Source organism: Rana temporaria, chromosome 13 (assembly GCF_905171775.1).
Source record: "Rana temporaria chromosome 13, aRanTem1.1, whole genome shotgun sequence".
In the NCBI taxonomy this organism is placed as follows: Eukaryota; Metazoa; Chordata; class Amphibia; order Anura; family Ranidae; genus Rana; species Rana temporaria.
The window spans coordinates 118,995,069-119,022,844 of record NC_053501.1 but is presented as its reverse complement, the minus strand read 5'-3'; the positions used below and the strand labels follow the sequence as shown (position 1 = coordinate 119,022,844).

General features: G+C 44.3%; 1 protein-coding gene across 3 annotated transcripts; it reads left to right on the top strand.

Annotated features, from left to right (window-relative positions):
* The first annotated feature begins 120 nt into the window (after positions 1–120).
* On the top strand, positions 121–27,776 carry TUFT1 (tuftelin 1). Of its 3 annotated transcripts, XR_005744712.1 has the most exons (14): positions 121–228; positions 13,242–13,316; positions 13,598–13,705; positions 16,828–16,914; positions 17,442–17,510; positions 19,609–19,683; positions 19,777–19,884; positions 19,975–20,103; positions 20,695–20,789; positions 20,957–21,062; positions 22,780–22,863; positions 23,055–23,155; positions 24,796–26,551; positions 26,591–27,776. XR_005744712.1 is itself a non-coding variant. In XM_040332469.1 (13 exons), the coding sequence occupies exons 1-13, from the start codon at positions 178–180 to the stop codon at positions 24,860–24,862; spliced, it is 1,155 nt and encodes a 384-aa protein (XP_040188403.1). In that variant the 5' UTR covers positions 121–177; the 3' UTR covers positions 24,863–27,776. The 3 variants fall into 3 exon arrangements, 2 of the variants coding, with proteins under 2 accessions (XP_040188403.1, XP_040188404.1); XM_040332469.1 differs by having other exon boundaries at positions 24,796–27,776; XM_040332470.1 differs by lacking the exon at positions 26,591–27,776 and having other exon boundaries at positions 24,765–24,854.

Genomic DNA, 27,776 nt, shown 5'->3' with positions numbered 1-27,776 from the left:
GGACTGAGCCACAGAACTCCTTGGTGTTGTATTATATAATTATATGATTTGGCTGCAGGCGGAGATATGGAGATGACCCCTCCCAGCTGGGAGTGGCCGCTGCAGTGACGTCACCTGATACTTATAAGCAGAAGTCTCCGCCCACCCCGGGCTCAGTGGTGTCAGTGAGCAGTGACCATGAACAGTCTGTGTACCTTGCAGCAGCTCCAGTCGGAGGAGACCGAGCCGGTGAGAACTTCATTACTATTATTTTATTTATTTATATTATTGTTCCTTATTATAGAGGCTGTGATCATTATTATACATTTATATAGCTCTGACATATACCATAGCGCTGTACAGAGATCACTGAGCCTGTCACATCCGTCTCTGTACCAGAGGAGCTGACACTCTAATGTGGTTGGGTCAGGGCTCTGTGTATACGGAGAGGTCAGTGTGTATAGGAAGGTAGGTTGGTCTATAGGTCAGTATTGGAGGTTGTATTGGTTGCGGTGTGGTTAGTAGTCTTTATATAGAGGTAGGTGTACATATAAGATGGGGGGAGGCGGTACTCCTGTGTCCCCCCCCCCCACATGTAATAAGCAGGGCTCTCTGATTCCTCCTGTATTGAATTGTACTGTCTGCCCTCATGATGTAAAGTGCTGTGCAAACTGTTGGCGCTCTATAAATCCTGTATAATAATAATCTTATTATTATTATGACATCATAGTTGTGAGATGATGAGTCTCGCTCTATACAGAGAGCGGTGGGTGATGAGCCGACAATCACACGGATACTTATAGGGATCTTTCCACAATGAGTAATCCATCAACTCTTCCTTGCTGGGGAAGATTTCTCCGTGACGCTCACAGCCGTGTAACAGAGAGGACAAAGATCTGTGCGAACAAGAGGGGGGGGGGGTCCGAAAAAATGTTTTTTTTTACAAAATTACCAAATGTGGAAAATTGGAGAAAAATTCGAACTTTTTGGAGAATTATACCTTTTTTGTTTATGGGGGGGGGGGGGGGGGTTCAGCTGAATAATTCTGCATCGTGTGTAATCGGGGGGGGGGGGGGGGTAAACAAAAAATAGATATTTGTTTTTACCAAATTACTAATTGTGGAAAATTTTACATTTTTGCCAAATTTGAGACAACAATTCTAACTTTTTGGAGAATTATAACTTTTTTGTTTATGGGGGGGGGGGGGTTTCAGCTGAATAATTCTGCATCATGTGCAATCGGGGAGGGGGGGGGGTCAACAAAAAATAGATATTTGTTTTTACAAAATTACTAATTGTGGAAAATGTTACAATTTTGCCAAATTGGAGACAACAATTCTAACTTTTTGGAGAATTATACCTTTTTTGTTTATGGGGGGGTTCAAGTGAATAATTCTGCATCGTGTGCAATCGGGGGGGTCAACAAAAAATAGATATTTGTTTTTACAAAATTACCAATTGTGGATAAGTTTACCAAATTTGAGACAAAAACTTTTTAGAGAATTATACCGTTTGTGTATTTGTTGGGGGGGGGGGGGGGGGTGAGTATCAGGTGAATAATTCTGCATCGTGTGTAATCTGGGGGGGGGGTGAATAATTCTGCAGCGTATCGGGGGGTTGAGTTTGAATGATTTTTGTGTATGTGTCACCTAATGGAAGGATTTAATTCAACTTCTTGGATGTATTTCGGGTCGAAATAAATGTAAATATTAAATAGTTAAATGTTGATTTTTTGTCAATATTGTCCCATCTGAGGAAGTTCAGAATGGAGGGGGGGGGGGGGGGTTGTCAGAAAATGTTATTGTTCTTCAACGTTGGCAATTTAAAACATTTTGCCAAATTGGAGAATTTATATCATTTGTGTTTTCTGCGTGTCATTATAGGAGACTCAAATTTTACTTTTTGGAGAATTATGTCATCTGGGGGGGTTGGGGGTGAGGAATTCTGCAGCATTGCGTATCAGTAGGGGGGGGGGGGGGTGGACTGAATTTGAATGATTTTTGTGTATTTGTGTAAATTCTCCGTTCTCGGACTTGTAACTCCTAAAAGCCGATCAGATAAATAGATTTTTCTTCAAAGTTGCCAATTTGGAAAATTTTGCCAAATTGGAGAATTTATATAATTTGTGTTTCCTGAGTGTCAATATTGGAGGATCAAATTTTACTTTTTGGAGAATTATATCATTTGTGTATCTGGGGGGGTGAATAATTCTGCAGCGTTGCATATCAGTGGTGGGGGGGGGGGGGGGTTGAATTTTAATGATTTTTCTGTATTTGTGTAAATTCTTGGTTCTCAGACTTGTGACACGTAATGGAAGGATTTAATTCAACTTCTTGGATGTATTTTGGGTCAGTTAAATATTTATTTAACCTGCGTGTCAATATTTTCCCACATAAGGAAGCCCAGAATGGGGGGGGGGTTCAGAAAAATAGATTGGCCCGGATTCTTAAAGCACTTACGCTGACGTATCTTTATATACGCCGCGTAAGTGCACGGATGCGCCGTTGTATCTATGCGCCTGATTCTTAAAGCTAGATACGCCTGAATTGTGGCTTCATCCGACCGACGTAAGTTTCCTATGCCGTCGGAGCCTGGGCGCATATTTACGCTGGCCGCAAGGGGCGCTTCCATTGATTTATTGATTTACGCATCGAATATGCAAATGTCCGAGATACGCCGATTCACAAACGTACTTGCGCCCGTCGCTGTAATCTACGCCGTTTACGTAAAGGCGTACGTCCGGCGTAAAGTTATTCCACCATATAGGAGGCGCAGGCCATGCAAAGGTATGGACGACGGAACAGCCGTCGTATTTTACGTCGTTTATGTAAGTAGTACATGAATGGGGCTGGGCGTAGGTTACGTTCACGTCGTAGCCATTGAGACGTCGTATCTTAGGGAGTATATGCGACGTGACTCTGTCGTATCTTAGGGAGTATATGCGACGTGACTCTGCGCATGAGCCGTTCGTTCGGCCCTTCATTTACATGGGGTCACGGTTCATTTAAATGAATCACGCCCACCTACTTTGAATTACACGGGCTTACGCCAAAAGATTTACGTCACGCTGGCGCAACGTAGGGAGCGAGTGCTTTGTGAATACTCAGCTTGCCTCTCTGGGATACGTCGGCGTAGCGCATATCGGATGCGCTACGCCGGAACAAAGATGCGCCGATCGACCTGAATCCGGGCCATTTTTCTTAAAAGTTACCAATTTTGAAAATGTTGTCAAATTGGAGAATTTATATAATTTGTATTTCCTCCATGTCAATATTGTCCCATCTGAGAAAGCCCAGAATGGGGAGGGAGTGGTTACCAATTTTACTCAAATTTGACTTTTTGGAGAATTATATCATTTTTGTATCTGGGGGGGGGGGGTTGAAGAATTCTGCAGTGTTGCTTATCAGTGGGGTGGGGGGACTGAATTAAAAAATGTCTGTATTTGTGCAAATTCTCCGTTCTCGGACTTGTGACACCTAATGGAAGAATTTAGTTCAGCTTGTATTTTGAGACGGTTAAATATTTATTTATCCTGCGTGTCAATATTGTCCCATCTGAGGATGTCCGGGATCGCTCGGGGGGGGGGGGGGGGTGTTGGAAAGGGGGATCGGGAAGGAAATACGTCTGGAAAAATAAATAAAAAATCTGATTCCGATTTAAAAAAAACAAAATTAAAAGTTTGTCCAATATTTGTCCAATTTGTTTTAATATTTTTATTTGCATTCGCATGAAATGTTGGAAGAGGGATCGGGAAGGAAATACATGTGCAAAAAAATTAAAATCTGATTCTGATGTTATAAAAACAAAATTAGAAGTTTGTCCAATTTTTACAAATCTTTTTATTTTGATATCCAGGTTTTTTATTTTTTGGGGAAAAAATAATTTTTTGCACAAGAATAATAATCATACAGAACATTGGATAGGTGTTATATTTGTCCAATTTTTACAAATCATTTTATTTTAGAGATTCACTTTTTTTTTTTTTTTTTATGTCTAATGAAATGTTGGAAGGGGGGTCAGGAAGGAAATACTTCAGCAAAAAATTAAAAATAAATTCTGATTTTAGAAAAAAAAAAATTTTTTTAAGTTTGTCCAATATTTGTCCAATTTTTACAATTTTTCTGCGAAAAACAAATACCCCAAATCTTCCAATTGATGATCCTCATTCTCCATTTGGTGTTTTGAGTTCCTCCCAATACGTTATTTTTTACCATCACCAAATATTATTTTAAAATCCGGAATTTTTATCAGCCAAATAATTGCATTCAGGTGCTCTGTTTTTTTCCCTTCGGGCCCATTCATTTTTTTTGCGGTTGCGTTACGTCACGCGTTAATTTGCGTTGGATTAGGGGGAGCCCGTTGAAGCAAATGTGTCTTCCAACGCACCCTGAGATTGGACGCGAGCCTTGCACTCAAGATCAAAAAACATTACCACCTGTGATCTTTTCATAATGAAATTTTCTTTTTTTTAAATAAAAAAAATTATTGCAAAAAAAAAAATTATGACCACAACGCGTTAGTATAAATAGGTCTGAAATGAGCTGCTACTTTTTTTTTATTTATTTTTTTACAAATGGCGTTCAAGGTGAGAAAAATTGGGAAAAAGTTGACAGATTTACAGACAAAAAAGAACCAGAAAAATAAAATTGAATCTCTTTTGGGGAAAGTTCCAAACACTGAAGAAGGAATACAAACTCCATGCAGATGGCGTCCCTGGTGGGAAATAAACCGCGGACCCCGGTGCTGCAAGGCAAGAGGGCCAAACCGCACAGCCAGGGAGATTGCAGATTGCGTGCCGGGAGTGCGCGCTCCGCGCTCTGCCTGGGGGGGGGGGGGGCATTCTGGGAAGTTATAAATCGCCTTGGAATGGAAGCGGGAGTCTCTGATTGGTTGACAGTCACAATGATTCTATTTAGCAGAACATACTTGTGGTCTCAGGCAGGTCTATACAAAATATGAGTCTTATTGTACAGGATTTATATAGTGCCAACAGGGTGAGGAGCGCTGTACAATACAAGGGGAGGAAATACATAACATTCCAATCTGATACAGGAGGAGCCCAGCGCAGGAGGAGATTACAGTCCAGTATAGAGAATAATACAATCCAGTATAGAGAATAGTATTACAGTCCAGTATAGAGAATAATAATAATATAGTATAGAGTATAATACGATCCAGAATAGAGAATATTATTACGATCCAGTATAGAGAATATCATTACGATCCAGTATAGAGAATATCATTACGATCCAGTATAGAGAATATCATTACGATCCAGTATAGAGAATATCATTACGATCCAGTATAGAGAATATCATTACGATCCAGTATAGAGAATATTATTACGATCCAGTATAGAGAATAGTGTTACGATCCAGTATAGAGAATATTATTACGATCCAGTATAGAGAATAATGTTACAGTCCAGTATAGAGAATATTATTACGTTCCAGTATAGAGAATATTATTACGTTCCAGTATAGAGAATAGTGTTACGATCCAGTATAGAGAATAGTGTTACGTTCCAGTATAGAGAATATTATTACGATCCAGTATAGAGAATAATGTTACAGTCCAGTATAGAGAATATTATTACGTTCCAGTATAGAGAATATTATTACGTTCCAGTATAGAGAATAGTGTTACGATCCAGTATAGAGAATATTATTACGATCCAGTATAGAGAATAGTGTTACGATCCAGTATAGAGAATATTATTACGATCCAGTATAGAGAATAGTGTTACGATCCAGTATAGAGAATATCATTACGATCCAGTATAGAGAATATCATTACGATCCAGTATAGAGAATATTATTACGATCCAGTATAGAGAATATTATTACGATCCAGTATAGAGAATAATGTTACAGTCCAGTATAGAGAATATTATTACGTTCCAGTATAGAGAATATCATTACGATCCAGTATAGAGAATATCATTACGTTCCAGTATAGAGAATATCATTACGTTCCAGTATAGAGAATATCATTACGTTCCAGTATAGAGAATATCATTACGTTCCAGTATAGAGAATATCATTACGTTCCAGTATAGAGAATATCATTACGTTCCAGTATAGAGAATAGTGTTACGATCCAGTATAGAGAATATTATTACGATCCAGTAGAGAGAATATTGATACAATTAAATATAAAAATAATAACAGTATGTAATAAAATAATAATACAGTGATGGCCTCACAATCAAATCTATAAAATATCGATACAATTGAATATCGACAATATTTTTACAATGGACTACAGAGATCACAATTATTATCGAGTATATACAATATCGTTACAATCAAGTTATAGACAATATTGATACAATTGAGTACAGAGAACATTGTTACAATCCAGTATATAAAATGTAGTCAGGTTTGGTTGACATCTAACAGGTGCAGCCAAGCTATTTATATAAATAATATATAATATAGTAGTAATAATAATATTGAGTCTATAAAATATAGATACGATTGAATATGGACAATATTTTTACAATGGAATATAGAGAATAGTTATACCGGTATTTAGTATATATATTTGTTAATTTCAGGTATAGAGATTATTGTTACAATAAAATATAAATATAATAATAATAAATATATCTATATACACATTTATTAATAATAATCCATAATATAATAATATAGTAATAGCCTTAAAATCAAGACTATAAAATATAGATAATTGAATATGGACAATTTTTGTTTTACAATGAAATATACAGTATATACAATATTGTTACAATCCAGTATACACGATAATAATACAATGGCTTATAGAGAATATTGATACAATTAAATATATAAATGATATTATATAAACATAATAAAAATATCAATAAGAAATATAATAATATGGTAATAGCCTTACGTTTGAGTCTATAAAATAGATACAATTGAATATAGGCAATATTGTTTTACAATGGAATATAGAGAATACAGTGATTATCGAGTAGATACAATGGGCCAGATCCACAAACGAATTACGCCGGCGTATCTATTGATACGCCGGCGTAATTTCAAAGTTCCCGCGTCGTATCTTTGTTTTGTATCCACAAAACAAGATACGACTGCATCTGGGCTCGATCCGACAGGCGTACGTCTTAGTACGCCGTCGGATCTTAGGTGCATTTTTTCCGCCGGCCGCTAGGTGGCGTTTCCGTCGAATTCCGCGTCGAGTATGCAAATTAGCTAGATACGGCGATCCACGAACGTACGCCCGGCGCATTTTTTTTCGACGTTTGCGTTCGGCTTTTCCCAGCGTATAGTTACCCCTGCTATATGAGGCGTATCCTATGTTAAATATGGCCGTCGTTCCCACGTCAAATTTTGAAAATGTTACGTCGTTTGCGAATAGGACTTTGCGTAGAATGACGTCACCGTCGTAAGCACTGGCTTGTTCCGGTTTAATTTCAAGCATGCGCACTGGGATACCCCCACGGACGGCGCATGCGCCGTTAAAAAAAAAACGTCATTTACGTCGGGTCACGACGTATTAACATAAAACACGCCCCCATCACATCGATTTGAATTGCGCGCCCTTACGCCGCCTAAGTTACACCACGCCGCCGTAACTTACGGCGGAAATTCTTTCAGGATACCAAAAAAAAAACTGTAAGTTACGGCGGCGTAGCGTATCATAGATACGTTACGCCGGACGGAAAAATGAGGATCTGCCCCAATATCGTTATCGATACCATCAGGTATAGGGATTATTGTTACAATCAAGAATAGAGTACATCGACTACTAGAAAATATATGAGTAAGAATATATATAATATATAAATATAATAATAATATATCTTATATAATAAATTAATAGCCTTACAATCGAGTCTATAAAAGATACAATTGGATATGGACAATATTTTTACAATGCAATACAATGATTATTGAATATATACAATATTGGTACCATCAGGTATAGATTATTGATACAATTTCGTATATACAATAATAATAATACAATCTAGTAAATACAATATTGATACATTTGAGTACAGAGATTATCGTTACAATCAGGTACAGAGAATTCTGATAGAATGGAATACAGAGAATAACGCTACAAAGATGCATTCCTATCATGTTCCCGTTTTATCTGACGTTGCTGATGCATCCCATGTCACCTGTCATCTCAGTATTGACTTGTGTTATGGTGACGCCTCTCATCGTTGGGTTAGTTGTATTGTCTGCTAATAAGGTGTTCTGATTTTCGGTATTTATATGTTGGATATGATAACGTCTCACTCATGGGTTGATATCCCTTGATTTTCATATTGATTTTTAGTTTCTTTTTTTTTATGATTATCCTTTTATTTATGACATTTATAGCCCTGATGAAGGGGGGGGGGGGGATGTTTGGTCCCTGAAACGCATTGGCTGTTGTGTTTGGTAATTTTATAAACAATGAAATCATTTTTGAAGCTTTGATGGTAGGTTCGGGGTGTATGGATGTACGAGGTCTGAGGGACTTTTCATGGCTTTCTCAGAAAGAGAACCTTGTCCCCTCAGAGCAGTCATTATTTCATGGAACGTTGATGGTGTTTCGATGTGGTGACGGCCCAGCTCCTCTCTGATATCGGTCTGCTCTGAGGTTTATGTACAAAGTCTCAGGGACTTTTCATGGTGTTCTTGGAGGGGAGACTTATCCCCTCAAAGGACTCATCTCACCCAACGTTTCTGGTGTTTTGGTGTGTAGAAGGTCTGAGGGACTTTTTATGGTCTCCTTGGAATGGGAACCTTGTCCCATCACAGAAATCATCTCCCCACCCAACGTTTCTGGTGTTTTGGTGTGGTGATGGCCCAGCTCCTCTAATATCTCTCTGCTCTGAGGTGTATGTACAAGGTCTGAGTGACTTTTTATGGTGTCCTTGGAAGGGGAGCCTCGTCCCATCACAGCACTCATCTCACCCAACGTTTCTGGTGTTTTGGTGTGTAGAAGGTCTGAGGGACTTTTTATGGTCTCCTTGGAATGGGAACCTCGTCCCATCACAGCACTAATCTCACCACCCAACGTTTCTGGTGTTTTGGTGTGTAGAAGGTCTGAGGGACTTTTTATGGTCTCCTTGGAATGGGAACCTTGCCCCATCACAGAAATCATCTCCCCACCCAACGTTTCTGGTGTTTTGGTGTGGTGACGGCCCGGCTCCTCTAATATCTTTCTGCTCTGAGGTGTATGTAAAAGGTTCTAAGGGACTTTTCATTATCTCCTTGGAACGGGAGCCTCGTCCCATCACAGCACTCATCTCACCCAATGTTTCTGGTGTTTTGGTGTGGTGACGGCCCAGCTCCTCTAATATCTCTCTGCTCTGAGGTGTATGTACAAGGTCTGAGGGACTTTTTATGGTCTCCTTGGAATGTGAACCTCGTCCCATCACAGAAATCATCTCATCCAATGTTTCTGGTGTTTTGGTGTGGTGTGTAGAAGGTCTGAAGGACTTTTCATGGTCTCCTTGGAATGGGAACCTTGTCCCATCACAGCACTCATCTCACCACCCAACATTTCTGGTGTTTTGGTGTGGACCTAAGGAGTCCTAAGGTGTGTGTAGAAGGTCTGAGGGACTTTTTATGGTCTCCTTGGAATGGGAGCCTCGTCCCATCATAGCGATCATTTAAGACAACGTTTTGTTTTGCTCCTCAATATCTGTCTGCGCTGAGGTTTATGTACAAGGTCTGAGGGACTTTTCTTGGTGTCCTTGGAATGGGAACCTTGTCCCATCACAGCACTCATTTCACCACCCAACAATTCTGGTGTTTTGGTGTGGTGATGACCCAGCTCCTCTGGTATCTCTCTGCTCTAAGGTGTGTGTACAAGGTCTGAGGGACTTTTTATTGTCTCCTTGGTATCCCATCACAGCACTCATCTCACCCAAGGTTTCTGGTGTTTTGGTGTGGTGATGGCCCAGCTCCCCTGATATCTCCCTGCTCTGAGGTTTTAGTGACTTTTTTTCATGGTATCCTCAGAAGGGAAGCCTCGTCCCCTCAGACTACCTACCTCACCCAGCATTTGTGGGTGTTTTGTTGTGGTGATGGCCCAGCTCCGCTGTGCTCTGAGGGTTTGTATACAAAGTCTGAATGACTTTTTCACGGTATCCTCAGAAGGGAATCCTTGTTGTGGTGACGGCCCAGCTCCTCTCTGCTCTGAGGTGTGGCAATTTTTCTCTCTCCTCTATAATTACAATAATCTTTGTCTTTCTGCAGAACAGACGATTATTCTCAGACTCTGCCTGCCCAAACAAAAGCCTGGGATCGCATTTCACCCAGGAATGTCTGGATTCCTGTGGGAATGGGGTTAACCCCTGATCTGCCGCGGCCTTGTCCTTCAGCACCGGCCAGATTTCAGGTCTTCTCTCAGGATCAGTTTTCGTTTACTGAGCATTCTCCTTCAGGATGAGGGGGGGGGGGGGATGTTCCGTCTCAATAAATAATGAGCAGAGGTGCTGTCATAGCAAAATCTCAAGGTCAGGGAGACCTTGCACATCACCTGGGATGGGTGGATTCATACAAGACATGCATTAGGCACTTATAGGATTTTATCAGACGCCACATTGCGTTGGGAAAGAATTATTAGAGCCAAAGTTTAATCTGCTTATATTTTGCCTTCCCTGGTATTCCTGTAGCTCTCTACTACAGAGTTCTGCTTTTCCACTGCAGGTTACTCAGCACAGTTCTGCTTTTCCACTGCAGGTTACTCAGCAATGGTGATATGCATTCCCGGCCTCACCGCTGTCATCATCAGGCTACTGTCACTGCTCCTGTTGTACTGTCCATCTCATAAAATGTGTGTCATCTTCAGCTGGGAGTTTTTATTTATAGCAATAAACTGACTCAAAGTAACACTGAATTCTTTTAAAGTAGTGGATGCGTCATTTCGTAATCCACAACGGCCCATAAAGTGAGGAGCGTTCAGCCCAAAGTCCATGGACATCGGACTATGACCGCAATAGGAACTTACTGGACATCCCATTCCAGAACCATGCCCAACAATGGTGGCATTCACCCCCATGGCCAATGATATGGAATTGACCCCCTCCCTTCTATGGCCATTGATATGGAGTTGACCTCCCATGGCTATTGATATGGAGTTGACCTCCCATGGCTATTGATATGGAGTTGACCTCCCATGGCCATTGATATGGAGTTGACCTCCCATGGCCATTGATATGGAGTTGACCTCCCATGGCCATTGATATGGAGTTGACCTCCCATGGCCATTGATATGGAGTTGACCTCCCATGGCCATTGATATGGAGTTGACCTCCCATGGCCATTGATATGGAGTTGACCTCCCATGGCCATTCATATGGAGTTGACCTCCCATGGCCATTCATATGGAGTTGACCTCCCATGGCCATTCATATGGAGTTGACCTCCCATGGCCATTCATATGGAGTTGACCTCCCATGGCCATTCATATGGAGTTGACCCCTTCCCCCCCCCCCCCCCCCCCCCATAATCACTGATATGGAGTTTACCTCCCATGCCAGTGATATGGAGTTATTCCCCCCATGGCCATTGATATGGAGTTGACCCCCCCCCATGGCCATTGATATGGAGTTGACCCCCCCATGGCCATTGATATGGAGTTGACCCCCTACGGCCTATGATATGGAGTTGACCCCACCCTCATTCCCATGCCTGTTAATATTGAGTTGCCCCCTCTATAACATCCTTCACTCATCTGAGAAGGCTTTCCACAAGATTTCAAAGGGTGTCTGTGGGAATTTGTCCCATTTGTAAGGTCCAGTACTGAAGTTCGATGAGAACGCCTTCCTCACAATCAGCGTTCCAATTCATCCTAAAGGCATTTAGTAGGGTTAAGGTCAGGGCTCTGGGCAAGACACTGGAGTTCCTCCACACCAAACTGGTCAGACCATGTCTTTATGGAGCTGGCTTTGTACACAGGTAGTACCCGTCCCAGGCTCCATCGGGTCTGCAGTGGGGGCCCAGACCTGGACAGCCTCATTGACCCCTATGAGGTTATGGTGCATCCATAGCAGACAGCTGTTTGCTACTATGAGACTGCTTTGAGATGCTCCCCAACCAATAGGGGGAAGGAACACGCACAAGAGTAAATAGGAAAATGGCTACCTCCAAGTGCAACCGTCTGAGTGGGGGCCTCATCCAAAACTTCCCGGCATCAGTCAACACGGTGCTCTTTAACTGTGATGATTCCCTCGCAATGTTGATTATGGTGCTGTTCAACTGTAATGAATCCCTGGTCTTGGTGCCCTTAAACTGTGATGAATCCCTGGCCTTGGTGAACACAGTGCTCATCAAGTGTGATGAAACCCTGTCCTTGGTGATCATGGTGCTCTTAAACTGTGACAAATCCCTGGTTTGGTGAGCATGGTGCTCTTTAACTGTGATGAAACCCTGGCCGTGGTGATCATGGTGCTCATCAACTGTGACAAATACCTGGCTTTGGTGAGCATGGTGCTCTTCAACTGTGACAAACCCCTGGCCTTGATGAACATTGTGGTCTTCAACTGTGATGAATCCCTGGCCTTGGTGAACATAGTGCTCAACTGTGATGAATCTCTGGCCTTGGTGAACACAGTGCTCATCAAGTGTGATGAAACCCTGTCCTTGGTGATCATGGTGTTCATCAACTGTGACAAATACCTGGCCTTGGTGATCATGGTGCTCATCAACTGTGAAAAACCCCTGGCCTTGGTGATCACGGTGCTCATCAACTGTGACGAATCCCTGGCCTTGGTGAACATTGTGGTCTTCAACTGTGATGAATCACTGGCCATGGTGATCATGGTGCTCATCTACTGTGACAAATACCTGGCCTTAGTGAGCATGGTGCTCTTCAACTGTGACAAACCCCTGGCCTTGATGAACATGGTGGTCTTCAACTATGATGAATCCCTGGCCTTGGGGAACATAGTGCTCAACTGTGATGACTTTCTGGCATTGGGGAACATGATGCTTTTCAACTGTGGCAGCATGCTTGTAGAGAGAGACTAGGTGGTCCTCGGTACTCCAGAGCTGATGAACAGGTTGGAGCAGAGCGGGAAGCCAGGCCTTTACCTCACCAACAACAGGAAGATGTACACCATGTATACCGACAAGCTTGACCACTTGGACTTCTTTGGTGAGCCCAAGGAGTTGTTTAGTAATGTTCTGGGGTGGGGGCTCTAAGAGGCCCTCATGATAAAGTAATCAATGAACACAAGACCTTCTAGTTCCACTGAATTAGTTTACGCTTGTTCTTCTCAATGCTGACCATTCTGTTTCTATTTTCAGGATAACATCAAGACTTTACGGCTGACTCTACGGGAGGATCACTCCCCGGAGAGGACGGACACCATCAAAGTGAAGGTGAGGACCCAGAGACTGGTGGGGATCGGGTTGTGGGGGGGGGGAGGAGGTGTTTGATTGCAATCTCCTTCTAAAAATACCGCCAGTATGACGCATTCTGTGTCCTCTGCTGATTCCTGGCTGATGACATCGTAGTCTGTTGACATTTTTCTCTAGTTTGTCACTGTTACTCAATCGGCCTTTGGAGAGGCATCCAAATATATCTCCTGGTTTCAGTTACATGGGGACCCCCGGGTGTAAACAGCTGTCACTAATTTATTTTTATTTTTTCATGTCTGCAGCCGGTGGGACGCGCCTTCGCTCTCATATCATCCCGACCAACCCGGAGCTCTCGGCCTCTGAAATCCGAACTCGTCAAGTCCAGCGATGGTGATGAAGAGATCATTAAGGTAATGACCCCCCTTACCCCTCCATACTAACCTGGAATCTCAGCACATGGATGGTGGGAACCCCTCATAATGGGCACAGCGGGTGTACAGACCCAGGAACTCAGCAAAGGGATGGTGGGAACCCCTCATAATGGGCACAACGGGTGTACAGACCCAGGAACTCAGCACAGGGATGGTGGGAACCCCTCATAATGGTCACAGCGGGTGTACAGACCCAGGAACTCAGCACAGGGATGGTGGGAACCCCTCATAATGGGCACAGCAGGTGAACATACCCGGGAACTCAGCACAGGGATGGTGGGAACCCCTCATAATGGGCACAGTGGGTGAACAGACCCGGGAACTCTGCACAGGGATGATGGGAACCTCTCATAATGAGCATAGCGGGTGTACAGACCCAGGGACTCAGCACACTGATGGTGGGAACCCCTCATAATGGGCACAACAGGTGTACAGACCCGAGAACTCAGCACAGGGATGGTGGGAACCCCTCCTTTATCATTTCTAAGCAGTTTCGATCTCTGACGAGAGTCAGATTCATCCTGCCTATCTCAATCAGACATGATAAATAGATTCTTGAAGGACCAGCTTGTCACCTTCCCGGAATGTGGATCTGGGCGGAGGCCTCCTCCCCAGCCTCTGAATATGATCTGTGCGGATCGGGATTACACTCTCTGCCTTGTACACAACAGGATATTTATAGTTCCTGAAAGAATGATAACCGGGATAAAATATCACCACCAATCTCCATCCCCTCCCCCGGGTTTGTTCTGCGTCTCTGGAACGCGGTTTGGTGTGTCGTGTTTACGTAGGAGCCTGCAAAGTACAGGAAGGTGCCTTTGTTTACACAAGCCTTAAGGCTCTCCCTGCGCATTTCAAATGTACTTATTTACTTAGCGATCCTCCCCTGCCAGAAAAACCCTTTTTCCATTCTTCTGACCCCTCACCTGTTCGCTCGTTATTTGCAAATCGGGTGTAAATTTAATGATGACGTTTAATATGCTTATATTTTGCCTTCCCTGGTTCCCTCTCCCCCTCATCAACATTCAAATGAAATATTTCAATTCTGTATTCGTTCCACACCTTATTTTTGACCTGGTGATGTCATCACTGGGTCTGTGTGCTTCTCCACGCAATGCGTGCAATTTGTGGCTGGTGGGAGGGGCCGGTAGGGAGCTGTACATAGCTTCCTGAAAACAGCACCCTTCCTCAGTACTCCTCTCAAGAGCCCTCAGTCCTGATGCAAGCAGTGGGAGGGGTTATGCAAATCTTAAAATGTCTTGATGGGTTGAGTGGGAGTTCCTAGGCAGGCTGCATTTGCGTAGGTAACGCACACACGTGATGCTGAGCCTCCATGATTTAAAGAAACTGAAATCCAATGAATGAAAGGGGCGGGGCCAGGTCATTCAAGCTGAGGAACAAAGCTCCAGATCAGAGGTCTCCAAACTGTGGCTCGAGGGCCAGATGCGGTCCTTTTCTAGCCCCTTAAGGCACTATTCCTCCGTCTAACAAACAATGGGGCACTATTTCTTCCACTGATACCAATAATGGGACACCATACCTCCTCCTACTGACCACCAACCATATATACCCTCACTGATGCTGGGTCCAGGACATTTTCTACCCCCATTGGCCATAATCCGGCCCACCTAAAGTCTGAAGGACATAAAACTGGCCCTTTGTTGGAAAAGTTTGGAGACCCAAGCTCCAGATGATGCTGGATGTCCTCTAGCAGGCTGGGGTGGTTGGATGGGGGATCTCATCAAACGCTGCTACTGCTTATTGGCAAGGGTGCTAATTATGTATGGATAAAAACTGTGTAGCTTTGACTACATTTGGATAATGACTTTTCTATAGGTGTAGGCCATTTACGTACCTCCCGAAGCCTGGTCCAAAAACTCCCAGAGATGGCATCCTCTCAACCTGCCTTGTTGCTAGGACTTTGCAAAGGCGCTCCCAGCCATTAGCCCCAAAGATGGCGTTCTCTCTTGTTGCTAGGAAGCTGGTAAGGCGCTCCCAGCCATTACTCCCAGAGATGGTGTCCTCCTCCTGCCTTGTTGCTAGGACGTTGCTAAGGTTCTCCCAGCCATTACTCCCAGAGATTGCATCCTCTCTTGTTGCTAAGAAGCTGGTAAGGCGCTCCCAGCCATTGCTCCCAGCCATGGCGTCCTCCCATCCTGCTTTGTTGCTAGGATGTTGCTAAGGTGCTCCCAGCCATCACTCCCAGAGATGGCGTCCTCCCATCCTGCCTTGTTGCTAGGATGTTGCTAAGATGCTCCCAGCCATAGCTCCCAGATATTGCGTCCTCTCTTGTTGCTAGGACATTGCTAAGGCACTCCTAGCCATTACTGCTCAACCCCATCCATTACAGGAGCAAGCTCTCACATTTGTGGCCCACTATCTCCTCTGTTGCAGCAACACTGAGCTCCGAGCTACTGTGACAGGGGAGACAGAGAGAGCGCATGTGATGGGGGTTTAAAACGGCTGGGAATGTCTTGGCAGCGTCCTAGCAACAAGGCAAGATGGGATCCAAATTAAACTTGCAGTGCCTCTCTAGGCTGAGTTGTAGATGAATGTGGCCTCAGCCACGCCCAGGGGAGTGTTGCTGGAGTGGCGCTGGCTGAGGCCATATTCATCTACATAACTAATGCACTGGGTTGGTGAGCGCCGTCTTTTCTTCTCTTTGATAAGGCAAGATGGGATGATGCTGTCTTCGGGAGGTTTTCGGCTAGGCTTCGGGGAGGTATGTAAATGGCCTACACCTATAGCAAGGGCATTATTCAACTTTGTTCAAAACAGTTTTCATCTACAGGCACCCCTAACCCTTTAGGTTGAACCAAACATTTAAGGCATTTTTTTCCACACTTTCCAGTTTATTTTGTCACATTTTCCAGTGGATGCCAAACCGATAGACCTTAGAAATGAGAGAGAGAGTGGTCACACCAATGTCATACGTTGAGGTGCCCCTGAAATAATAGTCCTAAATTATACGTTTTCCCAGGTTCACCAACATTTTCAATTCAAGTCTATTGATCGGGATCTTTAAAAAATGGTGTCCAATGATAACCCAACTTTGATGTTGGCTCTACCTATTCTGTAATTCTTCTCTTGTGTCCTCACAGGTCTACCTCAAGGCCAAAGCAGAGAACAAAGCCAACCACGAGTGGAACGTCAGCCAACTGAAGAACGAGGTCCGCCATATTCAAGAGGTAACAAAGCCAATAAATTTAATGACCCCGAAACTAGGAAGGACAAGAGGGCAGAGTTGGTAGAGTTGAGAACGTAAGACGTAATTGACAGTGGGAGGAGCTTTCACAAATGTAGAGAAAGGCTTTTGGGGTGACAGCTAAGGTAGTGCTATGTCCTCTGGAAAACAGAGGAGGTCTTTACTGGTCAGGATGGGTTAAATATCTTCCATTTCTACAAAAGTGACCGAATATTTCCGTCAAATGTTTTTATACCATAAACAAAACCCTCACCGATTCCCTCGTCACCAGAAGCTTTCCACTGCTTTCAATCCTGAATGGAAGCAATCCTCCTAACAGCTCGTTAATAATTCATTGTTACATTTTATAAATATACGATGCGCTTAGTTCCTGCGTTTAAACCTTGTTAGTCATCCGGAGATCTGCGACTAATCTAATGGCCGGGGGGGGGGTTTACAGTCTGTGCATGGTGCACTGTGGGTAGTCATGCACTCTTCAAATATTTATTAGCTTGTCTCTGCTTCTTTCAGGCGAGGACATCTCTGAAGAATCTCAGAAAAGACCTTGATGGCTCTAAACACGGGCAGGAGACGGACAAGGTAAACTTGTGAAGGCAAAGTTGGGTTAAGAGTAGAGTGAATCTGATTTTATTAAACATTGGTCTCCCAAAGTGTTGGGTGATCCAAATCAACCTTCTTTGAGGCTTCAGAAAATAACAAAAAGGTGTTGTAGAGATAGGATCACACTGAGACTGTACTCAGATTGATGATACTCTCTTTATTGGTTCCGGATACATGGGGGTTTTATAGGCGAGCTACTAAGGCGGTGAGCATATGTATCATTAGCACAATGTTATCTAGGTATTAGTAGTTTCTGATTGGTTGTGTCCATGTAAAGTGAACGTCCTCCAGGATCTGTGCGTCACCAATTCGGGCGTAGTCCTGGTCGGAGGCACCATGTTTTAGTTACATTCTTCACTCCATGGGAGGGGGTGCTACTAGCGGCCATTTTGAGCAAGGAATATAAAAGCAGGTGGTAGAGCCTGAAATGCAGAGGACAGCCTCTCTTACACCTCTGACTCGAGGCCCCTGGTAGAGCAGACAGAGTCGCACGAGTGCCTGGCTGAATCGCTGCCAATAGAGCCGGACTGGAACCCTTGAGGAGTCTGTGGAGGAGCACCGGTACAGGAAAAGACCAGGAGCAGCGGTCAGCAGATAGTAGGAACTGGTTAGGCACTGGAACACCACAGGCAGAGAAGCAGATGCAGCTGCAGGTGGGATGGATGCTCAGCAGGGCTCCAAAGGGCTGGAGAGACGGCAGGTACAGGCAGGCTGGGTCATACACAGGCAGACACATCAGGAACAGATGCAAAGGCTGGAGTGGAGTGAAGGTACAGGCTGGATCGATAACAGGTTGGCAGCAAGGTAGCAGAAGGAGCAGGCAGATGTGGAGTCAAGACAGGCTGGGTCGGGTGCAGAAGAAGAGTAGGAACATCAGGGACAAGCAGGGTCAAATAACAGGAACAGGTATCAGATACTAGGTAGCAGGGACACGCGGGAACGCTGTAGAGCAGACAGCATTGAGTCTGGGTACTGATCCAGTTTAAATAGTCACAGGGTGCGCGCAGGGGCGCGCGCAGGTGCACCAGGGGTGATCTGACAGGAACTGAAGTTTCAGGACGTCTTCTACGGCTGCCATCTTTGGTGGCTGGCAAGCCCTTCCTGACACCTACATATGTTTCTTGACACTGTTCCTCCTTTTCGCTGACCTAATCTTGGATCCTGTTCTGTACTGCTGCTTACCAGCTCCTGACCTCGGCTTCAAACATGTCTGATTCAGCTTATGATTCTGTACCTCACCTCTGACCCCAGCTACCTCTGTGATTCGGCCGCTATTTCTGATTTGGCTTCATGCCATGATTGACTGCCAGCTCTGGACGCATCCAGTGTTCACTCCAGTTACCTGTGTGTGTTACCTTTGCCCACTTTTCCCTTGTGAAGTTGTAGTTCAACCAAAGTTCCTCTGTTGGTTCCCCTCATGTTGCTGCTGTTCCCCCAACTGGCTGATGTTCTGCTGGGTCTGACGAGTCTGCATCTCCAGTCTGAGCTCCTGCCATCAACATCTACTGGCACTCATGTTCCTCCTCTGATCTGGATCTTCCAAGTGAGCATCTCCAGTCTAGGTCCTGCCATCAATATTCAATAACTACTGGCACTCGTGTTTCTTCTGTTCTGATTCTACCAAGTCGGCATCTCCAGTCGGAGGTCCTGCCATTAACATCTTCTGGCACTTGTGTTTTTCCTGTTCTGATTCTTTCAAGTCTGCATCTCAGGGCCAGGTCCTGCCATCAACAACTACTGGCACTCGTGTTCCTCCTGATCTGGATCTTCCAAGTCTACATCTCTAGTCCAGGTCCTGTCATCAACATCTACTGCACTTCCAGGGGTGCTTGGGCCAGAGATACAATAGAGACCACACTCCTCATTTCAGTCTCCTATCAGGTACATGACAAGCAGTCAGGTGTAAGGCTTATATTGGCTTTCTCTAGGTAGGAGATTATTTTCTGAAGTCCTGAAGATGAGGGATTTGGAGTTCCTTCTGAAAAATGTTTCCTAAATTTAGATTATGTTCCTCACAGGAAGTTAAATAATTTTTGAAGGTTGGGCCTTTGTCTCATAATCTGCTCTTTTTGTGAAGGTCTTTCTGTCAGAACATCACAATGGTGTCAGGCACTATGAGGAACCATGGTCGATTTCAAGAGACAGTGATGAGGTGAGAATTCAAAGCCATTTGTGCCTTCAGTCCAGGAGTATCCCAAACGTTCTCATGCTTCTTCACACAGAACTCTGATCTGTGTTCCCTCAGGAATTTCCCATGGATAATGGAAAGAACTTACGGGAGACCGCGCAGAAGCTGTACGCCAAGCTCCAGGAGACTGAGAAGCGGCACCAGGCGGACCGCAGGTTGTATGAGGTTAGTTCTCCGATGTTTTCCATCTGACCCAACGCCAGCACCATACCAGCTTGTTGGGGCGATTTTTGTGACTCTTTCTCTTGTGAACAGGAAAGGCTCAACCACTGTCAGCAAGAGGTGGCGCATAACAATCGAGCGCGCAAGCAAGCAGAGGAAACAGCGACTGAGCGTCAGCGAGAGGTAGAGGAGCTGAGGAGGCTGATGTCCAATATGGAAAAGGTAAGAAGGAAATGTTTAGGACGCTACTAACATAAGATCGATATCATGGGCGTCCTAAGAACTTTTTTTAGAGGGTGGCATCATTTTAAGGACACCCGTGCTCCGCTTAGCCGCGACTCACAAGTATTTATATTTAATGGGGAAACGGAAAACTTTATTCTAGGCATGTGCTATTTACAGGGTGCAGATTCCAAGGAAAGTGCTATGTACAGGGTGCAGATTTCAGGCATGTATAACCTATACGCATACCAATGACGGACACTTTGCTGATCCCTGATTCCAGGGGGGGGGGCTTGCCCCCACTTGCCTCTACCTGTGGACGCCCATGATCGATATAGAGAGAAAAGTTGCCTAAATTATGATATTAAAAGTCAAACTGATTCATATTTGGGCTCCTATAATGATGTGAAAACAATAGAGGGCTGCACTGAGCCAAGCAGACATACACAGCATCTGTAAAGCGAAACGATTGCAGAGTTCAGCTCCTATAGGGCACTAGAATTGTTCTTACTTTACGTACTGTCCACCTTCTGAAAGGCTGTTCGAGTCTCTGGGGAAGGTCCGTTCACTGACTGCTTGTTCATTCTGTAGGAACACCAGGATTTGCTGAACAAGATGCAAGAAAATGAGATCGAGTTGGACGGTCTAAGAGGACAGAAAGAGGAAAATGGACCTCTACAGAGCAAGTGAGTACTTTGAGATTAGAGGGCGGTGCTGTAAGATTTTTATTTTGGATAAATGACACCCAAGGTATTGAAGCCTGGATGTTAACGATGACAACCTTAGATCTAAAAAACAGAATTCCAATATTTCCTCACAGACTCTCCCTAATTATAACTTTCTTGAATTTCAGGTGTCAGGATCTAGAGAAGACCGTGGCCAACATGAAAGAGAAGATCCACCACCTCGATGATATGTTAAAGAGCCAACAGCGCAAAGTACGACAGATGATTGAACAGGTACGTGCAAAGGATTGTGGGATAGTCTGACCACAGTAATGCACACTAGACATATACATTTTTTGGCCAAAAGTGTATGTAAACCTGACCATGACACTCAAAAGTATATGGCCAGAAGTTTTGGACCTATCTTCAAATAACAGAGCTCATGAGTTTCCACAAATTGGTTCTGTTAATACTCTATCGTACAAAGAACATGAGGCCTAACATGTCAGCTAGGTTGTTTGTTTTTTGGTGCCCAACGCAAGGCCCAACATGTGAGCCAGGTCTTTTTTTTGGTGCCCAACATGTGATCCAGGTCTTTGTTTTTTGGTGCCCAACGTGAAGCCCAACATGTGAGCCAGGTCTTTGGTTTTTGCTGCCCAATGTGAGGCCCAAAATATGAGCAAGGTCTTTGGTTTTTGGTGCCCAACGTGAGGCACAACATGTGAGCCAGGTCTTTGGTTTTTGGCGCCCAACGTGAGGCCCAACATGTGAGCCAGGTCTTTGTTTTTCGGTGCCCGACGTGAGGCCCAACATGTGAGCCAGGTCTTTGTTTTTTGGTGCCCAACGTGAGGCCCAATATGTGAGCCAGGTCTTTGTTTTTTGGTGCCCAACATGTGAGCCAGGTCTTTGGTGCCCAACGTGAGGCACAACATGTGAGCCAGGTCTTTGGTTTTTGGTGCTCAACGTGAGGCCCAACATGTGAGCCAGGTCTTTGTTTTTCGGTGCCCGACGTGAGGCCCAACATGTGAGCCAGGCCTTTGTTTTTGTTTTTTTTTTCAATAACATGTTTATTTAGAAATTTTTGTTCAATACAAATATGCATGTAAGGCAGTCAACTTGCATAGTAAGCAATAAAGTCATAACAATTTTTTCCAGCAATAACAGTGTCATTGTCATTTCTTTGGTCTTTGTTTTTTGGTGCCCAAAGTTAGGCCCAATATGTGAGCCAGGTCTTTGTTTTTTGGTGCCCAATGTGAAGCCCAACATGTGAGCCAGGTCTTTGGTTTTTGGTGACCAACGTGAGGCCCAACAAGTGAGCCAAGTCTTTGGTGTCCAACGTGAGGCCCAATATGTGAGCCAGGTCTTTGTTTTTTGGTGCCCAATTTGAGGCCCGATATGTGAGCTAGGTCTTTTTTTGCCCAACGTGTGAGCCAGGTCTTTTTTTTGGTCCCTACATGTGAGGCAGGTTTTCTCATCCAACATTAGTACCTGACCTCACAAATAGGACACATTCCCACAGAAAGCCTCCCAGAAGGGTTAGAGGATGTTATAGCTACAAAGGAGGGCAACTACATTATAATGGCCATGGTGGAAGGGGTGACAACACTAAATTAATGGCTATGAAATTTATATGAACTGTCTAACAAGCTCATATAGCTGTAATGGCCATGTTTTTGTCAGGCTGTGTATTACAACAAAAGTCGCAAAATTTAAATTTTTTTAACTCAACTCATTCTGCACACCAGCTAAGAGCTGAAATCTGCCTCACAGTGGGAGTGGCTCTTTTGTAAGCTGATGGACAGAAAGGAGAGGTACTTGGGCACAAAAGGGGCTCAAGCAGAGTGTGACGTGTTTGGTTTTGATCAGTAGTAAGGATGAGGTGGAGTAGTGACACAGTCTGGTAAGTTTGGGCCAATGTCTTGTCACTCTCCTATGCTCGAGATGGATTTCATGGTTAATGCGCAGGTTTCAGCTCAGATGTTAATTTAAAGGTCTTCTATTGTGTCCACAGGTGCAGAACTCACGGACAGCCGCCCAAGAGAAGGACTCTCTCATCCAGGAATTACGGGAGAAAGTCTCCTGGCTTCAGTCAGAGGTAAGAGCCGATCCTGTAATGATCCCTCTGTCGGATTTATGTTAAGTCTTCTTCTCCAGAAAGTCTAATCCCATCATTTGTGACTCAAAACCTACGGTTCCTCCTTTGTCTGTTATGACAGCCCTGCCCAAATATCTCCTTATTTTTTTAAATGCTGTAGAATGACCTAATTCTAATGTTTTGTTTTCTAGAATCTGGAACTACAAGACAAACTGGAACACTTTCTATCCAGCCAACAGGGACACACAATCCAGCCGTCAAGGGCTTACGCCAGACCCAACATACACAATTTGTACGTAATATGAAAATTCATTCTTCTGTCTTTTGGTCGGCCAAATCACGGTTGCGTCTTCTTTTTTTTTAGGCAGTAGTGGATTTGGTGGTAGCAAAAAGAAATTTTCACTTGTGTCTGTTTTTAAAGACCTTCTCTGCATCAGTTTTTGTAAAGCATTGTCCGTCCTTCATCACATGTGTTAAGCCATGTACACACGGCCGGTTTTCTCGGCAAGAAAACTGCTGGCAGAGCTTTTTGCCGAGAAAACCGGTCGTGTGTATGTTTTCTCGTCGAGAAAACTGCCGGGAATCTCAACGAGAAAAATAGAGAACCTGCTCTCTATTTTCTCGTCGGGATTCTCGTCGGCCTGTTTCCCGACGAGAAAACTGTGTGTGTATGCGGCTACAAGCTTACCTGTCCTCCTGTAAGCCCGCACATGCCCAATGAGACTTTGACGCATGTGTGGTAGCTTACAAGGGTAGTGTAGGGTGAAGCAAGATGGCGGCGACGGCATCGAATGTGACATGCTCGTCGTGTTGATGACGTCAACGCGTTCTTGCCATTCAAAAGAACAGCGGTTTTCCCGACGAGATTCCCGGGCGTGTGTATAAGGTTTGAGACTTGTTCCATAACAACTTTGGAGTTAGATTCAACGAGGTGAGCTTGCCTATCTTTAAAACCGTTATTAGGCTAGCACCGTGGTTCTCAAACATGGAGGCCCGCCCTGTACTGCGCAGTACGGAGCACTACGGACTGGGGAATCTGTGATCTCAGTCCATTTCCCTGTCTCAAAGGGGAGAGGTCAGGATATTTCACCAAAGCCACCCCACATAGGGCTAATAAAAAAGCATTGTAAAAAAAGTAACACAAAAAAAAAATGGTAAAAAAATGAAATTTAAAAAAAAGAAAAAAAAATACTGACACAGTCAACGCATCGTCAGTGCTGCATATAAGTGCCACTGTCACATGATAATAAAAAAAAAGTATCAGTATCGGTGAGTACTTGAAAAAAAGTATCATCACTTGTACTCGGTCTTAAAAAAGTGGTATCGGGTCAACCCTACTTTTGCAGTGCAACTAATGCAAAACAATGGTAACAGGGAGTTCCTTGCACTACAGGTCCTCAGGTATGGCTTTCTCTCCAGCAGGGAGAACCATGATCAGCACAGTAGTAGTGACACCACCAAATCTCACTCCCAAATCTCCCGAGACTAGCAGTCAGAGGCAGCAATGCCTTAGATCAGGGGGTTCCCAACCTGTGGTCCTCCAGTTGTTCAGGAACTACAATTCCCACCATGCCTAGTCATATCTGTGAATGTCAGAATTTTGCAAAGCCTCGTGGGCTGTGTAGTTCCGCAAACAGCTGGAGGGCCGTAGTTTGGAAATTACTGCCTTAGATGATCTCGCACTGCAGATTTACATCTGAGGTAACGAGGTAACAGGAAGTGTACTGCTATTTTTCAGGAGGAATTCCAGACAACGGGTCGATTTTTCCAGGGTGCTACTTTAGGCACAATAAACATTTCTAGATGTTGCTCTGTGACATAACAAATATTTGTTTTTTGGGTTCAGGTTCACTTTAATGTAACTTGTGCAATGATATCTCAAAACATTTGTTTCTTTTAAGATCACATCCAATATCCTTCCTCTCTCTATAGCAAGCGAGTGTACCTTCCGGCTGGAGCGGGCAGACCTCAGCCACTCATCAAGCTGGTCGAGACATGAGCTGAAAGTAGTGTGCGATGATGCCGGCATCTGTCGTGTTCCATGTGAGCAGCTGGTGGCCTGACGGAAAGGACTGTACGGATTGCTCTTAACCTTTCGAAGACTATCGCCTGGTAGAGCCTCTACTCTGTGGTTGTGCTCTTGAGTACGGGAAGAATTTACTCAACACTTGTAAGCATCCTATAGACGATACTTTATATCTCCGTTGGTTTTAGGACTCTTCTAGTGAACACATTCTTGTTAATGACCTTTCCTCCTGAGATGCCTCCTAACTTGGGGGGGTAAGACGGCGCACCGTGGATGGACCTTCCGTGTTTGAATGCTGCATTTTAGGCGTTATGCAGCGGCAGGAAACCGTTGCCTTAAACTTATCAGCGAAAACCAAAGATCCTCTGAAAAAAACACAATGAGCTGGAAGTCACCCAACACTGGGCAGCACCACCACAACGTCTTAAGTCTCTCTCCCTTATCAGATGAGATCCATCTAAACCTCAAGAGCTGAAATGCAAAGTCCTTACGTCATATCGAACAGGGATTTTTAACTACGTCTGTACTAGATATGATTATCAAGAGTGACGGGGGAAGCCCCAGGGGAGCGTATTGGAATGTTTTTTGTCCCGTCCCTGTTTTGTGCCGCTAGATGTCTCGATTCGGGTGTTGCGTAATTGCGCACGCCTCTGTCTGGCTTCGGCTCTGTACCCTGAAATACAGGTTATGTAATTTGGTAAGGATCCAGCATCTCCATTTGACTAAGCTCCTAGAGGCTCGGTACAAATGCCACCTTAAAGCTCCATCTAGAATGTCACAGGTGCTATTTTTTATTTTTTTTGTTTACTGACTGAAGGAAAGGTAACACCCAAAACTGGGAGAGCCTCTAATGTTCCTGCACTTTGACTGTTAGCTATTACATTGTCTGCTGTGCCTTACGTAAGGGCCAATTGTTCAGATCTCGCCTTCATAGGGCTCTTGTTGGTAGGAATCGGTGAGGTTCAGGCCAACAGTATTGCAATCTGTGGAAAAGTATTTTAACCTTGACATCCTGTGGCTTTCCAGCTCTTGTGGAACTCCGTGTTCCCAACCTGCTTTCCTCTGCTTGGAAAGACATGATGTGAAATACCATTTCCACCTCAGATGGAGATCCAAAGGCTGCAACTTGTTACTTTTTCAGGAAAACCAAGAAAAATACTTCCAGGGGGCCACTAAACATAAAACAAATAGGTCCTGATTTATAAAGCTCCAAAATAAAACCTAGAACAGCCAATATCAACCAGGGTTCCATGGAGCCCTAGGGTTTCTCAAGGTGGTGGCTAGGGGTTCCTTGAGCTGTGGCTAACTGACCTCACACGTAGGTTCAACACCATTTGCCAGAGCCAGTGGCATGACTCTTACAGAGGCATTCTGACCACCACTGTAAAGAAGGGCATTCCTCCCATTAATCACCACCAAGGTAAGAGGACATTTTTCCCAATGACCACCCATAGACTACTCTTAGCAGGGGTTCCCTCGAGACCCAGAAATTATTGCAAGGGTTCCTTTAGGGGTAAAAAGGCTGAGAAAGGCCAACTTTAGAGTGTGCTCCCCACATCGTGTACGGCATGGCAACCCTTAGGGCTTTGCATGTGCACCTGGAGACCAAATGGGAAGTTAGAAGTTCATTTCCTACCCCGGAGACACAACAGGAAGGTAGAGGTTCCTTTCCTGTCCTGGAAATCCAATAGGAAGTTAGAGGTTCCTTTCCTGTCCTGGAAATCCAATAGGAAGGTAGAGGTTTCTTTCCTTTCCTGGAGACCCAATAGGAGGTTAGAGGTTCCTTTCCTTTCCTGGAGACCCAATAGGAAGTTAGAGGTTCCTTTCCTGTCCTGGAAATCCAATAGGAAGTTAAAGGTTCCTTTCCTGTCCTGGAAATCCAATAGGAAGTTAAAGGTTCCTTTCCTGTCCTGGAGACCCAATAGGAAGTTAGAGGTTCCTTTCCTGTCCTGGAAATCCAATAGGAAGTTAGAGGTTCATATCCTGTACTGGAGACATAACAGGAACATAGAGGTTCATCATTGGTGTCCTTGGGCCCCATTGCCGGTGTCACTGTGAGGAATTGCACCCCATCATTGGGGTCATTAGTCATCATTGTTGTTGTCACTGTGAGGATTTGTTCCCCATCGTTGGTGTTATTGGGCCCCATTGTTGGTGTCATTGGGAGGAATTTGTTCCCCATCATTGGGAGAAATTATGCAACTTTGTTGTTGTCGGATGGGGAAAATTGAGCTCCATTGCTCCTGCCAGTGGCTGAAATAGTGCCCCAAGGGCTGGATAAAAGCGAGCAAAGGGCCACATCTGGCCCCAGAGCCACAGTTTGGAGGACCACTGATTTAAGTGGACCGGGAAAAGATCCTTTAGCACCCAAGGTAAGAGGGTCAAAGTTCCCACCAACCCCACCCACTTCCACATGAGCTGTGAGCATAGGTGTCAAGTCCAGCCCATTTTGCACTCCCCATTTGCTGAAGTGCCCAAGGCCTCTTCTGCCTATCCCTTGGCACGGCCTGAACCCCAGCTACTCACATGTTAATCCTATTTGGGACAATACTGGTGATAACATCTGGTCTGTGTTCCCAGGAACATACCAAAAACCTTTTTGGAGAACATTTTGTTTTAGGTTTAGTGGCCCCCAAGAGAAAAGGGCTTTACAGATCATACAGGACCTCCATTTGTATTCCTGCCGCAATAAACGAGGCTGCTTTGCCGATCTCCCGCTAACTTTATACTGCTGTCGATATTTAGGGTACTTGAAAAGCACTGCTCCCTGTATATACCCCCCCCTCCCCCCAACAGCTTTTATGTATTTATTGTGGGTCTCCCGGCCTTCTGCTGTAATATAGATAGGAGTGTAGATAGTGCGAAATAAATTATAATATTTAAAGAA